The sequence below is a fragment of the Kryptolebias marmoratus genome, linkage group LG2 (genome assembly GCF_001649575.2).
Source record: "Kryptolebias marmoratus isolate JLee-2015 linkage group LG2, ASM164957v2, whole genome shotgun sequence".
NCBI classification, from domain to species: domain Eukaryota; kingdom Metazoa; phylum Chordata; class Actinopteri; order Cyprinodontiformes; family Rivulidae; genus Kryptolebias; species Kryptolebias marmoratus.
The window spans coordinates 30433120-30451424 of record NC_051431.1 but is presented as its reverse complement, the minus strand read 5'-3'; the positions used below and the strand labels follow the sequence as shown (position 1 = coordinate 30451424).

Genomic DNA, 18305 nt, shown 5'->3' with positions numbered 1-18305 from the left:
ATTTATAATAATCTGTTTTTGTTTACAAAAGTACACAGCAACAAGCAAATAAAAAAGCTTTCTCAAGTTCCTTTGAATTATTTTAAAAAGCTTGTTTCCAGTGAAGTTTTTGGTTAATGTACTCCTTTAAATTAAAGATGTACATTTGTCTTTTTAAGGGAAAAATGACAAATAGCCTCATGTGAGGACAATTTATGGCAATCCATGTGTATGTAAAGATACATAGCACATTAAAACTGACTGGAAATCCAGATGTTACCTGTTCTGGTCTATGCACATCATATCAGTAACATTACCTGTAAAAAAAGGAATTGAGGTACATCACTTGGCAATTCCTTAACTCTCATTCTGCCAATGACAAATTCTACTTAGACAAATTTATTTGTTTCAATGTCCTCAAATAACAAGTATATGTTTTATCTTATTTTATCTTTATGTTTTGTTTTATTTATTTTATATGCTTAGTGTTAAGTTTATTTCTATTAGTTAAGCTGTTTATTACCTCCACCAAGGAAGTTATGTTTTCAGTAGCGTCTGTCTGTCTGTGTGTATACAAGATTACTCAAAAAGTTATGAACAGATCATCATTAAATCTTCAGGAAATGTCAAATATGGTACAAAGAGAAGATAAGATAAGATCTTTATTGATCCTGCAGAAAATTGTTGTGCCTGGGTTACAATACAAAGGAACATGAACAAACAATCACACAAGATATAAAAATAACAGAGGTATAAAAATAGCAACAATTAAGGTGCGAAACAGGTAAGGTATGGACAGAAACATCTAAGTGTTTATTGTAGTGCAGGATTCATTTTTATTGTCCCATGTGTAGAAAGGGGAGGATCTGAGAAGTTTGATAGCCACAGACTTCCTGGTCTCAGTTTACGGCTGTAGGAGTCCAATGTGGCATGCAGGGGGTGTTGTTCAGGATCTGGAGCAGTTTCCTCAGCACCCTCTGCTCAGACACCTCTGCCAGACTGCAGCTTCCCTCCCAGAACAGAGCCAGCTCTCCTGATGAGCTTATTGAGTCTGTTGGTAGCAGCTGTCTTCATCTTGCTGCCCCAGCACAACTGTTGATTTCAAGATTCATGGGGTCAAAGGTCAAGATCATAAGAAACCCTTTTGTTAAAAATTAGTCTCTGCTCCTACATGGGACCCTTTTGTTTCCTCCACCAAGGAAGTTGTTTTTGGTTGTGTCCGTTGATTTGTTTGTTTGTTAGCAAAGATCAGGTAAAAACTAATGAACAGATTTGAATGAAATTTTCAGGAAATGTTGGGGTTGTCACAAAAAAACAATGGGTGAAATTTTGGTGCTGATCCAAATGTATTTTTTAATCAACCTGTGGGGTTGGTGGAGGTTTGCTCTCTTTGAATGCTTATAGTTTTAGTTATGTGAGGGGAAATCAAAAACATGGTGGTTACACTCAGCAGTGAAATTTTTTCACTGCTGAGTGTAACCACCATGTTTTTGTTATTTAATTTTGAATTCCTTTGGCCACCAGATGTCTCTGCGGTGAGATGTTCCAAAACGTTCCACGGGATCAAATCCTTTTCTGAAACAATTGTTCTAAATGATTTGACTGCTCCAACATTCCATTTCTGCCATCACTACGTGATTCAGTGAGACAACAGAGAGGACACAGAGTACCAACACGGGAGAGTACTCAGGAAACTGCCCACCAGAACCCTTTAATGTCACACAAGGAGTTCTGTAGAGGAGCACAGGTAAGTTGAGTAAAGTATCTTGATTTCTTCAGAACATTAAGAGAAATAATTAAGGTTGTAACAAGAGTTATAATTCAATGATCCAACAATGAGTGAAGACTCAGAAGACAACAGCTGCATAGGTGCTGTCAGGAACTCACCCTTGGAGTGAAAATGTTATTGGAGAGCAGAATACAAACAGAAACCAAATTACTTCCACAAGTTTTATTACATTGATAGTACACAGAACACAGTACACTGAAACTATTTATCTAAAGTTCCTTGCTGCAACTTGTGATCCAGCTTCTTCCGTTGATCTTGCTCCAGGATCCAACCGAAATACCCTTTTGTTGACAGCATTTATGTACACTATCAAATGAAGGGCATTTCTATTTTATTTGCCTCTGCAAATTTAAATAAAAGTACCTTGTGTCTTGATTTTAAGTGCATTTTATTTTGAAATCCCACATCAGATCTGTCTGAAAGATGGTGAGTGGTATCCTGGGAAAGAGTAGCCTTGAATAGAAGTCCAATGACCCTGCTGTAACAAGGCAGTTCTATTTTATTTGTCTCTAAAAATCGACCAAAGTACCTCATGTATTCAGTGAGCCTCAAAACAAAATATTCCCCAGCCGTAGTTATTGGTGTAATGGCACACTACAGATTTGAAGGAGAGCCATCTTGCCGAATACGGGGACAGCCTGTCCGCTCTCTCACTCGTCTTCCGTATTCTGCTTACCTACTCCGGACTTCTGGAACCCTCATGCCTCCTCAGAATAACCTGTAAAGATGAAACTTAGTAAGAACTCTCCTAACATGCTAAGAAAACTATATGCACCCATGAATCTGCTAACCCTGTTTATTTATAATCCTGCAGATAAACATGCTCCAAGCTTCCTATCCATTTCAAAATAAAATCCATTTTTACTTACCTGTGTTTCCAGTTTGGATTTGTCAGTTCAGTAACCAGAACCCTGTTCAAAACTTGTAATAATTATTTATGTTTGATCACAGTGTTTTAATTTTTTAGAAATTAATTTTGTTTTAACTACATTTATGACATATTTGTGTTTGATTAAGAATAAATGTTCCAGAAAGAGTAGTTACTAACGGTAGAGATGCTGTGTTGCAAACAAATACATAAATGGAAGTAGCCTTCCCTGAAGGAATACATGTCATCTGCCACTCTGCATGCTGAGGGTTTAAACAAAGATCTCATGTGATTTGTTGGCATTCAAAAATACAAAACAATAAACATTCTATTGATATTTAATAACTGATACAAGCCTGCCGTTTGAAGACCCCTAACTAATTGACAGCTATATGTTGTCACAGGCTGAAAACAGCTGCTCCTCAAAACCGACCCCGTTTATTGTTCTGCTCTTCTTCGCTTCTCAACTAGTCACCCGTTTGCCAAAGAAAACAGGGACACGCTGTACATCCACTGTGTTGTTGACTTTTATTCATATATATGTATATATATATATATATTTGTATACTACGGCCACTGTTAAAAAGTGAGTCATCACATTATCACCTGTAAGTATAAATAACTTTTTTTTCTCTCTTGAAACCTGGTAAATAAACCAACTGAAAACAGTTATGGGTCATTTTCAGCACCATTGAATTGTACATTCTTTATATTGCATCAAGATATAAAAATATACAGACAGTGTTTTGTCTTTTGAAAACATTCTTTCTGTGTTGTTCAATGGTATGAAACAAGAGAGGAAGAAAAGACCCCATACTTATGACGAGGATTGTTACCGTTAGTACTTTCTGTTATTCATCCATATCAGATCCACGCTGGACTCTCCATCCATCCATCCATCCATCCATCCATCCATCCATCCATCCATAGCACGTTTAAAAGCATCAGAAGCAGCCACACGTGGGAAAAACAAATTAAATAAAACAAAAGTTAGAGGTTTTTCCTCTGAAACCTTTTACTCTCACAGTGTCATTAGCCCTCCCGACCACTATCAGACAAAGAAAGAGTAAAGGAGTTGCTAACAGAGACTTGGGAGTGTTGCAGTGCAGTGCAATGGAAGGGAGAGCTGTAAAAAGCAGGCAGGCAGGCAGGCAGGCTGTAAGCTCATCATAAGTGTGACCCAGTCTTCTTATAGTCAAACTCTAAGAAAAGTTTATCCACATTCCAAAGTGGTGATAATGCTCATAGTGCTTTGCTAATAAATCTATTTCTCAAATGAACAACAACAAGAAGAAGAACAACAACAACAGAAAATCATGAATTTGAAAATAAAAAGCAACACGTGACTTTTATTGTCTGAGGCAAATGAGAAGATTAGGAATAAGTGGAGTTGGAGTCAGGGTGAGTCTGGTTTGCAGTGCATAGAGAGGGGGCATCTGAGATGGGTTCACCTGGTTGGTTGGTCAAATGAGATTATTGCCCTGTGTCTGCCTCACACACACACACACACACACACACACGGTAAACAGCTCCATCCAGGATGAGCAGGGCACAGGAGTAGTGACAGAGACACAGAGCTGGTTGATCAGGTTCCTGTGGAGTCCACAGTGTTGTCACAGCAGCTGGTGGAGTCCAAGCCTTCATATGTGTTTGTGAACATCAAATGTCTAAAGACAAGTCCCAAACAGGCCACACTCCAACAGCAGTCTCATTTGTCATCTGTCCATTTGAACATGGTGTGTCCATTTGCCGTTCCGCAGCCGTCCTTCAGGAGGCCTCACATCCTCGAGGAGGAGGCCAGCTCATAGAACAAGACGTAGGCATCGCTGCTGCGCACTTGGCTCGATGACATTGGCGTTACTCTGAAAACACACACAGGAGTTGTTAACTGATTTTCACACAAAGTGAATGTATGTCACAATGTGTTGCATGGCAGGTGATAACTCATTTTAAAGATATTGAGCTAAAATACAGTGTGCTAGTAGCTGAGCGTCAGCCACAATGCAAACTTTGAGTGATAACTAATTGCATAAGAATTGTGTTAAACCTTGATAATAACTACTGGAGTCAACTCTATCTGTTTGTTTGCAAAATACCTCATGAATCACTGAACAAATGTCAATGAAACTCTCACAAAGTAATCACAGGATGCATCTCTACAATTCATTACCTCCTCCAGTCAACCCAATTCAAGAAATCCACCACAGCTAATTAACCTTAGCCAACACAGAAATGGTTGAAACTTAGTCAGTTTTACAGATATTGAGCTAAAATTGGATGTGGTAGAAGCTGGGAGTCATTCACAACATATTCGCCAAGTGATAATGCATCATGCAAGATCTCGCAATATCACATGACACTGTGCAATAAATTATTTTAAAACTTATTAGCCATGAAATCAAAATGGCTACAACTCAAGAAAAGATGACCTTAGTTTAAAACTCTGTCATGAAAGGTGGTGGGCATTATGCACTATACAGTTCTTGATGCAAACTTGTATTTAGATATGTCCACTTGTGATGTGATCAGTCAGGATGAGTCTGTGACATAACCCCTCTGTTCACTCAAACCCACCTGGAGTCATTAAATGTGTACCACTCTCCCGAGTTAGGGTTGCGACAGTAGGCTGTGTAGTGACCACCCATGGTGGTACCTGAGTGGTTGGATACTGCATACAGGTTGTACACTGCATTTGCTGCAAGCGGACAAAAACAAAACAGAAGTTAACTCAAAGGTTACTGCTTTGACAGTTATCCTTTAAATATGCATTACAGTATCAATGTTTTAAGTCAAGATCAAGCTTTTGAATTATGTCACTCAAAGATGTTAGGTTAATTGCTTACTGCTGTTTTCAGAGGCAAACTCTCGCAGGTCAAGATCCTTCATGGGGAAATTAACAAAGGTGGACAATTTGCTTGTTCTTCGAGCCTCAGAGAAACGTTTCAGGTCTGCAGTTGGAGGAGAGTTAAGGAGGCGCTGCTACAGTTTGACACAAAAACTGCATAAAACAATCTCCAATCAAAGCTTGGAGTTGTTTATATCTCTGTGTAAAAAATGCCTCAAACGAGCACGACACGCTCAGATTCCCTGCTGCAGACTCACTGTTGATGTCTGACAGAACACATCAGAGCCAGAAACACACATTGGTGTCTGAAGCAAAGGATACGCAGCACTAAGATCTTGGGGAAATTCTGTATTGTGAACTTCTTAGTGCACCTTCTCCTAGCTTTACACCTGTAGCACGTCTGTGGAGAGAAAACACAGAGTTCAGTTCAGCCACAGGCCTGCATCCACTGGAATAACTATACGCCTGCACTGACAGACAAATATGAAGTACAAAGACAAAGTATGTTCTCACTCGACTTTCTGACATTTATATTGCTCTATAAGACACTCTGCAGTGCAAATGTGGAGCTTTTAAAATTTGCAGGCAGGAATACCCACACAACGCTAAAAGCAGTATTTGTACAGCATGTGATGAACTGACATTTAAATTTTTTAATTCAGGAAATATTTTAAATGAATAAAGTTTATTTCTGGAGATGCTTTACTCAGGAGACCTGGACTTCTGGTAAGATATCAAGTTTAAGATGAATGTTGCTGAAAAAATTGTTCATTTATACAGCAGGCCAATTCAAGTTGGGTATCAAATTTAAAGAGTAAAATGTTGCCTCCTGCTGATGTAATTCTGGTAGTACAACAGAAAGTACAAATAATAAATTTAGGCTTGAAGTAATCGAATTTTAAATAGCTTAAGCCAGCCATCAGTTATATTATATGCATGGTACTTTAAAGACATAACATCACAGATCAAATTTAAAATGTTTAAATTTAATCAGTAACTCATAACACTAATAGGAAACTTTAAATAACCACTATTTCTACATTTATTGATGCCATACTGCAGTAATTGATTATTGATTGCAGTAATTTATTTTATTGACCATAAAATCTAAAAACCAAATTTATATTACACAAGCCTGTACTATTATATACAAAATTAATTTCCAAAAAAGTTGGGACAGTGCAAGAAAAAAATTAATTTGGGATTTTTTTGACTTCTTGTCGTCCGTCAAGGACAATAGAGCAATGATTACTGAACAGACAACTTCAATAATGTTTAAACTGGTGTACAAGTTTGGATTGATTGTGGATTTTCTCTAATCCACACAGGGTCAAAGGTATACATTTAGCCCTAAATATATCCATGAATTAAACCTAAATCTTTTAGTAAATGGTGCTGAAAGTTTTAAAAAGTCTTTTAGTAAGACAAGGCCAAGGACTAATAATGTCTTATTAGAGGTTATAATTTAGATCTTGGACATTGAACCATATATTAATGGGGATATATGCATGTATTTTAGTCTGTTTGTATAATAATGACCCTGTATGGATTAAATATTTAAGGTCATTGCAGAAATCAAGAAAGAAAGAGTTGAAGTTGTATGTTGTGTAATCATTCTACCCTGGAGAAAGAATGGTTCAAAAAAATCTTGAAAAGCCCAAAGTTAATATGATGTTCATGATGAGTGTATGTAAACCTTTGACAACAGTAGTATGTGTGAAGGTACTAATAAAACAAAAACTTACAGTAAATTAAAATTTTGGAGAGACAATAAAGCAAATGTCTTGTTTTGCTAATTTGCCTTTCTCTTTTATTTTGACAATGATTGTACAATTGTTTGTAATTTTTTCAATAAAATGAGGTCAGTCAATGAATATGATAAAAAGCATTTATTTGTACTTATGTCTGTTTAAAAAAATTAAAAACTAACAAAGTTTTTGTCATTAGGAAACTGGAAATTGGGTTTGAACATGTGCAGGGACGATCGAAAACCCCTGAGGTCAAGCTGTTGACCATTACAAACTGTCAGTAATCAGCAGGGGACTTCGCTGACTACAGACAGGATTATTACAACAGACAGTTGTTATCATAGATACCTACCGGCTTCTCGTCCCCATCAAGGACGTCTTCTTTGGTGAAGAGCCGCATGCAGTCCATCAGACTCACCTCACCGTAGCCCTTCTAAGCACAAACATAGATGCAGTGACATTAGCACACACACTCAAACAATCACAAAACCCAGACAAAACGCACATAAAGCAAAGCACAAATAGAGATGGGAAGAAAACAAAAAAAATTGTCAAGATTGGTGGAAGCACATATCTACGGAAGCGCATTGCATTCTCCAAACCAAAAAAAGGCACTGTATGTCATAATTACGAGATCAGGATCTTGTAATTATGAGATAACTGGAAAGGTGCTACTTATGCCACTGCCTTAGAATCAGTGCCCAGTGGCCAACAGTGAAAAGTAACAGGATTGGGAACGCAGTCCTTTTCATCCCAGACTGATCCTCTGTCCTTCTGTGACTCTGTCTTCTGTCTACTTGCTCCACCTTCCAGTTTTCTTCTCACCATTTCTGATGGTGTTGTTATAATTACTATAATTACCCTGGAGGCCATTTTATTAGCCTTACTATAAAAAGTTTCAAAAGTATTATTGCTTTCATAGCTCTTTATACTGACTTTTGACATCTAGTTTATGTTTATTTCATACTTCATAATTACCATTTATGACATATATTTGGGGGATTTAAAAAGTGGGTTTTAGAATTTTGTTTAATTAAGTAAAGGGAACTTGTTATTGATTTATATAAAAATATTTCTGTAGGAATTATCAGACAAAATGATTGACAAATTCTGCTTTTATATGTTATGATAGTTTCAGGATTTCCCATACAGATAAAAGTTTGATGCATAATTATTGTGTTTTGGTATTGTTTAATATGTTTAGCTAATTAAAGTTTTATCATAGTTATAAGCTCGCAAGAACTGAGGTTTAAATACAGCGGTCAAAACGACCGTTCTAGAGTTAAATTTCCCGGTTTTCCCTCACCTTCGAGTTGTTGGAAAAGCGTTTTCAGCCCCACAGATGTGTGAACAGAGAGAGCGACAGCCAAAGACAAGCAATTTATTTACCTAATAACAGACTTTACCACTGAGCAACACATACATTTCATCTAATATCTGTGGAAAAAGACCACCTTCATGTTCATGAGTGCTGCAGTTCCTTACATAAATTATTTCCATACGAACCACACACGTATTTTAGGACCTTTTAAAACATTCAAATATGGAATTCATCAGAAAGATTACATGTCACAAAATATGTGTATCAATCACACTAAACTGCAAAAGACAAATGAAGATGAATATGAATCATCACTAAACACTTAGTGCTTTGTCTAAAAAAAAAAACATTTAGGAAGTTTATGTGTCATGTGTCATGCTGTGCACTGATTCTAAGGCAGTGGCCTAAATAGCACATTTCCAGTTATCTCATAATTAGGAGATCCCGATCTCCTAATTATGAGATAAGATGCCCATTTTTTTTTCTTTGGTGAATGCAATGCGCTTCCGTACATATCAAAACGTAGCTGTCAACATTATGTTCAAATCATCAAAAAACAGGTAAAAAAAACAAACTACAGAGAAAATAATGCTTTGCATCACTGATAAAACTGAATAGTGTTTGGTTACGTTGGAGCGAGCGTCAGTCATCTGTCTGTGCTGCATGTGTGTGTGTGTGTGTGTGTGTGTTGTCTAACCTTGGCGATAGGCAGAGATAGATCCCAGAAAGGATCAAACACAGTGGAGCAGAAACCACAGTGGCTGCAGGTCAGGGAGCTCCTCAGCTGCCCCACAAACAGGTCTGAAAGCAAATAAACATCTCTGATGACTGGATTAAGAGGCATGACATGAAAAAAACACGAATATCTTTTCTTTATATTAATATACAATGTTTTTTATCTTAATATGTAGTATTGTCTTAAACCATAATACCAAAACTGAAGCTCCAGTCTGCCAAAATGACCTGTCATGTAATCAAAAAAAAAAAAAAAAAGAATCCTTTAACTTACCAACTATCTTACTGTCTTCTCTCTCCAGATATTTACTCCACATCTTCTTCCCTTTCTCTTCATCTCTGAAAGTAGAGCACAGGGCTGAAATCAGAACTTCAAACTAAACATTGACTAATATTTCTAATAAGTAATAAGCCTTATTAATAGTCTCCAAGTAAAAATGTGTTGGGTAACCATGGAACTGTTTAAGAGGGGAACTGCATGAAGTGTAGTGTATTTCGAAGTTTAAACATCAACTCACTGTTCCTCTACTGTTGTGCTGTCTGTAAAAAAAAAAGACTTTAAAGTGTTTTTGTCAGAACATCAGCCAAATCTATCAAAAGGTGTCACCGATTTATCCTCAAACTGCCAGTACAGCAGCTGTCAGAGGCAGAAAATAAAAAGACAGCACACCCTAAAACCCCATAAAAGTTAACGTCTGACAGTTTGGTACAGTTGCGGTGGTGAAGACAACGGGACACACGATGAAAGAATGACTTAAGGCATAGCTGGTAGGATATTATGCCTCTTTTACATGGGCCCTAATTCAGAAGAAGAGTGAACAGGAGCTAAGCTTGCTCCACCCATGAAGCAGGGCCGGCCCGGCTGGCCCTACTCCGAAGCAGGGACCAAAAAAGCAGGGCCGACCTTGAAAAAATGCAGATGTAAACGCGTGCAAAGCGAGCCGAGTACAGTGGAGCCGGGACCTTTAGAGCCGGTGGAAAAGGAGCCTGTGGTCTAAGAAGATGGAACTAAAACAACTGCTTCCTTCTGTGTGCACTAAAAGCACACCTTCAGATCGGGTCTTTAGCTGGAAAACAAATATGTCGGTAAAGCTGATTTTAAAAAAATAGCCCTTGAAGGTGACATGTTGATTGTGTAACTTTAAGAAAAAAAAAATTTATGACTTTATTTTTTGGTAAATTTACAACATTAAGAAAATAGAAAAAGAAACAAAGTTAGATAATATTTTACAGTTCAATAATTTACAAAAAAAGGAATAGGCTGATGGATGATGTATTGTAGTCCTTTGCAAAACTGATTTTATGTTCACTAATATTGCAGTGATTTTTGAATATATTTTGCAGCACTAATATTTAGTGTGATATAATTTTAGAAAGGCTTTATTGTATAAAAAATGGATACTGGCCAACTCTGCATCCTGGTACTGCTTTTAATTTTAGTTTCAAGTTGAATTCCAAAATTGAGGAAAACTTTCTGAAATAAGAGAAGCAGCAAAGACTACCTCCTTAAGCACATGCGTCAGTCTCTGTTCCTCGCGAGCCGCTCTCAGCGTGTTTTAGACGTGTTCTTGCTTTAAAACACCTGAGTTAAATGAACGACTTGTGGACATGCTTCTGGAGAACATGATGATTTGGTGAGGAGGTAATTTAATCATTTGAATCAAGTATGTTGGAGCAGAAAAACCTAAAACCTCCAGGACAGTGGCCCTCGAGGCCTGGAGTTTGACACCCGTCCTAAAGACTTGATGTATTCTCGCCAAGTCTTCACTGGTTGATACTTTCTGTCAGCAAGAGTTCATACTTCTTTTAACAGACACAAACAACAAAACTTTTATATCCCACCTACTTCTGCATACTGTTCACTGAAAGGTAAGCCCTGTTTTCACATAAACTAAAACCAAATAGCAGCTGTCAGTAAAAAAGCACCTTCTATAACTAGACCACAAACACAACAACTTGAGGGGTGACCTAGCCAAACTTAGCTACATGAGTCTTAAGCCTTCTCTACAAGAAAACACAGTTTCTCCAAAACAATCTTTGTATTTGTTGTGTCTAAAAATATCTCCATAAACAGAACATAGTTTCTAGAAATGTTTTCATCCACAACTTATGCACACAAAAACAGAAAAATTATCCAAATGCTGCAGTGTTGTATGCGGAGCACACACACGGTTATATGGTTATGGTCTTTTAAAGGTTTTCATTTAGCACATTTTTAATTGTATACTTAAATATTGTACAGTAAATATTTTTTGCTGTGCTTGCTTTTTAGTATTAATGACAGAGAATGTTAAACGTAGTGATTAAAAACCTTTTTGGTCTTAGATTATTTAGTTAATAATAAGGTCTTTTTGCTCCGCTGTTATACTTTCTGCAAAGCATATGCTATTGTTCATCAGCCTTGTCTGTTCATTGAAGTAATACAGTAGATGATGGTTTTGCTGCATTTAAGCAGCTGGCATCTGAAGCACAAACACAAGCATGTAATCTGTCTTTCTTGTTGGTGACACATCTGTAAAACGTGAGGTAGTGGGTTAGGCACAGGTGGGTCATGACATTACAGTTTTCAAATGATTGTGTTTTGTTATCTACAAGAAAACGCAAGGGTGGCATTTCATATTTTCTCACTTTCACTCTGGAGCCCATTTTCAGAAATACCATTTTGGGGCTCTTAAAATGATGTTTCTGTGTGGACGGGGTTTTAATGGTTTCCATAAAACTCTCATTTGTGGCTGTAGTTGTTAACTAGCTGATGACAGAAGGTGAAGCTGCTCTGTCAGTTTTACAAAGCAAATTGAATTTGCACAGACCCCTCAAACTTTGTTCCATTTTCACCATTCCCTGATCAGCTATGTTTTGGTAATCATTACTAGGGTCTTCAGTGTTGTTTTAACTTCTTAAGGGGTGCTCAGACCTAAAATGAGGTTAAAAAAATTGCATGTCTCACAGCAGGTCCACAGATTGGGACATTTTGTGTCAGTTAAAATGGATAATGCATTGCAACATAAACAACAATGGGGGGCTGCAAATGAAATGATTTTTTTCTAATATTATAAAAACAAAGACATAATGACTATTTTAAACATAGCATTATTAAAGCCAATGTCAATAATACATACATGTCATTGTAGCAGGGGCACCTTTGAAGTCATATTTTCCCCCTTTGGTAATTTGCTTAAGATTTTAACACGTTTCTGACAGGTAATCCCCCAGTGGGAAAATGCTTGTTATGAAGTTGTTAATTAGAAGATGGGCAAAGACTGAGGAAGGCATAAACATGAACAATCAGGTGCTCCGAAGCAATAATAAGGATGGATAATGTTGGCACAAAGGACTTGACCTACTTTGTTTCTAACATCTAGGTGGCACAGTTCCCTATGAAAGGAAACCACTAACTGTTGGCCCTGAAACATTGTTAAAACTTAAAATACTTCTTTTAAACATTGTTTCAAACTTTTTGAGTGAATTTGTTTTACCAAGATTAACTTGGAACCTTAAAAAAAGCCATAGTTAGACAGCAGACAATTATATCCAAGAAGAATTGAAAAATTAGGCTCTTTTGGCCTCCAAGAATCAACAAGTCAACACAGGAGGTACAAGAGTGGCACAAAGACTTAAAGTGAAGCCCTAATGATGTATGTTGTCTTGAATGAATTCTTCTGTAGTGACTAGTAACCTTTCACCTAAACAAATAATTTTTGGTAAAGAAAGGCCTTAAAATTGGAGCATTTATGTGTGTACAGTTACAACAGGTGTACTGTCATGTGATGACTTACGGCAAATGGTCAAAATCCTCCATAATTCCTCTTGGCCTGACAGTGACCCTGTTGACTTCATTGTGTAGGCCATCCAAGAGAAAACGCAGGAACTCCTGAGCATCCTGTTGGCTGCAAGATATCAGCAACAATCACCACTGATCTCTATGAATGCAGGCATTCTTCAAAGGGTTTTTACGCCTGTACTACACACACATACTGCAGTGTTTTGGGGAATAACATAAAAGAGTAACACAGCTTACTTGTATCCCACAAATCTGGGAGCATATCTCTGGATCTGAGTTTTGAATTCAGACGGGCTGACCGCCTCACTGCTGGATGATGTCCAAATGGTCTGGATCAGCTTGGCAAATTCTACCAACACAAATACTAAGGTTACTCACATGGCAGGGAAACAAAACAGAATGTAATTACATTAAAACTACAAACTTCAAAGTATTTTACTGAGATTTTATATGATAGACCAACACAAAGTGGTGCAACGTAAAAAAAATCTGATAAGTGTGGAGTGAATTTGTTATTAGTCCCTGAGGTTTTGTAGAACCACCTTTCACTTCAGTTCCAGCTCCAAGTCTTTTAGGGTTTGTCTGAAACATTTGCTCATTCTTGTTTGCTAAACAGCTTCATCTTAGTCAGATTAGATGGAGAGCATCTGTGAGCAGCAGACTTGCCACAGATTCTCAGTTGGATTTAGGTCTGGACTTCGACTGGGCCATCCTAACACATGAATATGATTTGATCTGGCCCATTCCATTGTAGATCTGGCTGGGTGTTTTGGGTTGTTGTCCTGCTGGGAGGTGAATCTCTGCTCCAGTCTCAAGTCTTACAGCCTCTAACAGGATTCTCCTTCATCCATCATCTTCCCATCAACTCTGACCAGCTTCCCTTTCTGTGATGGAGAAGAACATCCCCACAGCATGATGCTGCCACCACCATGTTTCACAGAGAGGATAGTGTGTTCAGGGTGATGTGAAGTGTTAGTTTTTCCCCACATATAGGGATCTACATTTAGGACAAAACGTTCAGAACTTCTTCCTCATGTTTGCTGTGTCCCTACATGGCTTGTAACAAACAGCCAACAGGACTTCTTATGTCTTTCTTTCAACAATGCTTTTCTTCTTTCCACTCATCCATAAAGGACAGATTAGTGAAGAGCAGGACTAATAGTTGTCCCGGGGACAGATTGTCCCACCTGAGCTGTGGATCTCTGCAGCTCCTCTAGAGTTACCGTGGAATTCTTGGCTGCTTCTCAGATTAATGCTGTCCTTGCTCATCCTGTCAGTTTAGGTGGACGGTCGTGTCTTCGTAGGTTTTCAGTTGTGTTGTACTCTTACTATTTTCAGATGATGGATTGAACAGAGCTCTGTGAGATCTTCAAAGTTTGGGATATTGTTTTATAACCTAACTCTGCTTTAAACTTCTCAACAACTTTATCCCTGACTTGTCTGATGTGTTCCTTGGTCTTCATGATGCTGTTTGATCACTCACATTCTGTAATAAAAATCTGAGGCCTTCACAGAACAGCTGGGTTTATACTGAGATTAAATTACACACAGGTGGACTCTATTTAATAATTAGGTGACTCCTGAAGGCAGTTGGCTGAATACAAATGAACAGAAATATAAAATGTAAACCATTACTATTTTCCTTCAACATCAAAGTTAAATGCTACTTTGTGGTAGTTTATCATATAAAACCCCAGTAAAAAACTTTTTTTATTTTTTTACGTGACAAAATGTAGAAAAGTTCAAGGGTGGTGAAGACTTTTTTAAGGCACTCATTGCAGAGGTCACTGTCTTGTTAGGTTGATGGTGACATATAGCTGCAACTTATTGTCTTTGCTTGAATCAGATTTTGCACATCTTCCTTCATACGAAAACATTTAGAAGTAATTTTTAAAAAATCCGTCCCTCTCCAGACAATATACAACTATTTACCTCTTTCTCTGACTCAAATTTGAGTGCATACACTTGTTTTAGTGGAGAACAGCAGCTGAGTGCCTGGCTTGTGAACAGCTGTGTGTGAGAAGTGTGTTTAGGACTCTAGGGGTCCTGAGTGACTCATCTCTCACCTTCCATGAGGGCTGTGTTGGTGCGGCTGTTGTTGTTAAGGTCTCTGCGGTGAGAGTTGTGCAGGCAGTAGTCTCGGAGGCTTTGTGTGTTGCTGAGACACTGCAGGATACTGTTCATGAAACACTACAAGGAAAAATAACACAAACCAGATGAAAAAAAGTCTTATTCATTTACCACAAAAAAGTCACACTTATTACTGAAAGGCTGTCACATTTAGTTTTTTTTTGTTCTAACATAAACTTCAGGAAATTTATTAACCTATCCTGATTACTTTTTGAATTTAAATCCATCCATCAATTTTCTTTCCTCTCTTTTTTTTCCTCCAGGTCACAGGAGAGCTGCTGTCTGTCTTCAGCAGTCATTGTGTGAGAGGGGGTTACACCCTGGGCAGGTCGCAAGCCCATCACAGGGACAAACAACCAGTCACATGCTCACCTAGGGACAAATTTAGAGCTACCAATTAACCTAATGGGTATGATTTTTGTCTGCAGGGGAAAACTAGATTAGCTGGAGAAGACCCCCACGTGCACAGGGAGAACATGTTAAGTCCAATTGGAAAGGCCCCAGGTCAGGAAGCGAACCTGTGACCTTCTTACTGTGAGGCGACAGCTCTAACCACAGTTCCATTGTGCCACCCTAAACTTTCTGATACCTCCACTTGGAGCCTGATAACCTCACAGCAAGGATGCAACTCTAAAAAATAACCACAAAGTCCCCTAAAACGTCCCTGTACCTATTACTTCCAGCTGCTCAGGTCTTGTATGAAGCAGTCTGACATGATAGCAGAGACTGTGTAGACTCAGCCGAGTCATGTGTCCACATGAGACACGTGCCAGTTGGTAAGATCAAACCGGTCAGAGAGGGAGCAAGTTCTCCCCAGTCCATAGATCAGACTCTCTGATTAGGTTACTGTACACACATACACAAACAAACCCACGCACACACATGCAACAAAGAGAACACTCTCCATTTATTTTAGGAGCCATCTGTCTGCCTGTTCCCTGGCAGATATTGTGCTGGACCACCACTTATTAGCCACATATCAACAAACTGTTCTCAACATAACGCTAACAGGATTTCAGAAGAGCCACTAACTCAGTTAAGAATAAAATGACTATTTTAAGTCTTTCAGGTCGGCATGTGAAGATTCAAATATTTATTTTTATTTTTATTTTACTTTTATTTAACCAGGCAAATCCCATTGAGATCACAGATCTTTTTTTCAAGCGAGGCCTGGGCCTCAAGGCAGCCTTACATGCATGTTTTTAGACTGGTTTACACTTACAGTGTACTGGTTTACTTACAGTGTTTCCCAAGTTCTTCAGCCCCACAAGGCCCTGGGCACTCTTTGAGTTCTAAAAAACACAAACAAATACAAAACATTTAGATGACAGTCACATTGGCTTCGTACAGTGATGTTTGTGTGTTTACAAACAACCAGAAATAAAATATAGAAAGTGGTCTGCAAGAGTACGTTTTTAAAGCACCACAGTGTTTGGAGGGAGATTTAGATCTTTACACAAAGATTCTTGCATAACGTTGAGTTGGTTTTTTCTTGTCTTAAGTGAATCACTCTGTTCACTCAGACTGATTTTATACTTTATGATACACCCAGGAAACACCCGGCAATTTATCTTCATTGTACAGCTCATTGTGTGTGTACGGGTGTGTGGTGTCTCTGTAGGAATGACAGACAGGTGCACACGTTTTTGTTGTCATTGCAGTCATTTCCTGTAACTCTCTCCTAGATGGCAGAGATTTGATCAACAACAGTAGATGACAAGGAAACACTCATGTGCACCTTGAAGATTTTACACAGATGTTCCTCTGGTCAAAACAACAAATTAAACATCTACGTTTCAGCTCAGTTCAATGTGTGACGATTTAGAAATCTGAAAATGTCACACAATGTTTCAGAGGACTTATGTCATCACTTGATGCAGTTACAGTGTATTACATAAGATGAGTGGTTACATAATTGAGCGCTAACAAAGAACACAGGGCATGCATGATGACTGCACTGGAGCCTTTGATAACAAAGCAAAAGCAGGATACACTTTTTCTTTTCAACCAATTTCCTTAAGGAATGTCCTGCTCCTATTTTTAGTTCCTGTGCTAATATGTAGCTTAGACATAGATCTTTTGGTCAGTACTTTGCATGCACCACAGCTATATAACAGAAACAATGATTTAACTAATACCAACTTTATGCAGAAAAACAAGCTATCCGTGTTCATGAATCTGAATTTTCAGGCCTGAAAGTGACTGTAAGGGCTGGCAAAGTAGCACCAGTCACCTGATCTGACTGGCTGCTGAAATCTATCTTACGCCCATGTTTCCTGTTACCTCACCTGTACAGAAGCTAGAACACCTTCACTGAGAGTGTGGAACCACAATGAAAATGGGCCAAATTCAAGGTGAGGTCACACGAGAGCTTTGATCGTTTTATTGTAAACTGACCATGGAGAGATGAGCGTTTTTAGTTTTTAAAACATTCTCTGAAAGGAAGGCATACACAACACAACTGTATGTAACAGTGATACTAACAATTTTGTATTAAGAATGTCAACGTATAAGCATTAAAGCAGCCTTATTACTATTTGGTGAGTTCCTTTTCTTACTCTTACATTTCAGCCCCTCCCTGGGCTGCCACCTTATCGTGGTGGAGGGGTTTGAGTGTCCCAATGATCCTAGGAGCTATGCTGTCAGGGGCTTCATGCCCCTAGTTGGGTCACCCAAGGCAGACAGGTCCTAGGTGACGGATCAGACAAAGTGCAGCCCAAAGACCCCTTATGATGATTAAAAATTTTGGATACAGTGTTCCCTCGCCCGGACGCGGGTCACCGGGGCCCCACTCTGGAGCCAGGCCTGGAGATGGGGCACGTTGGCGAGCACCTGGTGGCAGGGCTTTTGCCCATGGAGCCCGGCCGGGCTCAGCCCGAAGAGCTGACATGGGTCCCCCTTCCCATGGGCTCAAAGGGGTTGGGTGCAATGTGGGATGGGTGGTGGCCGAAGGTGGGGACCTTGGCGGTCTGATCCTCGGCTACAGAAGCTGGCTCTTGGGACGTAGAATGTCACCTCTCTGGTGGGGAAGGAGCCTGAGCTGGTGTGTGAGGTTGAGAGGTTCCAGCTAGAAATAGTTGGGCTCACCTCAACGCACAGTTCTGGCTCT

The 18305-nt window shown here is 38.7% G+C and overlaps 1 protein-coding gene across 5 annotated transcripts in view; it reads right to left on the bottom strand.

Annotated features, from left to right (window-relative positions):
- Window positions 1-3145: 3145 nt before the first annotated feature.
- Window positions 3146-18305, bottom strand: part of usp2a (ubiquitin specific peptidase 2a) — a 51132-nt gene continuing 35972 nt past the window's right edge. For 3 of the 5 annotated variants that reach the window (XM_017434151.3, XM_017434150.3, XM_017434153.3), the window contains 11 exons: window positions 16438-16488; window positions 15133-15256; window positions 13304-13415; window positions 13062-13172; window positions 9560-9624; window positions 9248-9351; window positions 7582-7662; window positions 5803-5881; window positions 5480-5584; window positions 5211-5331; window positions 3146-4498 (listed from right to left, as the gene is read on the bottom strand). In XM_017434151.3, the coding sequence (XP_017289640.1) occupies window positions 4414-4498; window positions 5211-5331; window positions 5480-5584; window positions 5803-5881; window positions 7582-7662; window positions 9248-9351; window positions 9560-9624; window positions 13062-13172; window positions 13304-13415; window positions 15133-15256; window positions 16438-16488 (1038 nt within the window). In that variant the 3' untranslated portion in view covers window positions 3146-4413. The remainder of the gene's footprint in view (window positions 4499-5210; window positions 5332-5479; window positions 5585-5802; window positions 5882-7581; window positions 7663-9247; window positions 9352-9559; window positions 9625-13061; window positions 13173-13303; window positions 13416-15132; window positions 15257-16437; window positions 16489-18305) is intronic. The other 2 variants (XM_017434152.3, XM_017434154.3) reach the window with 1 other exon arrangement.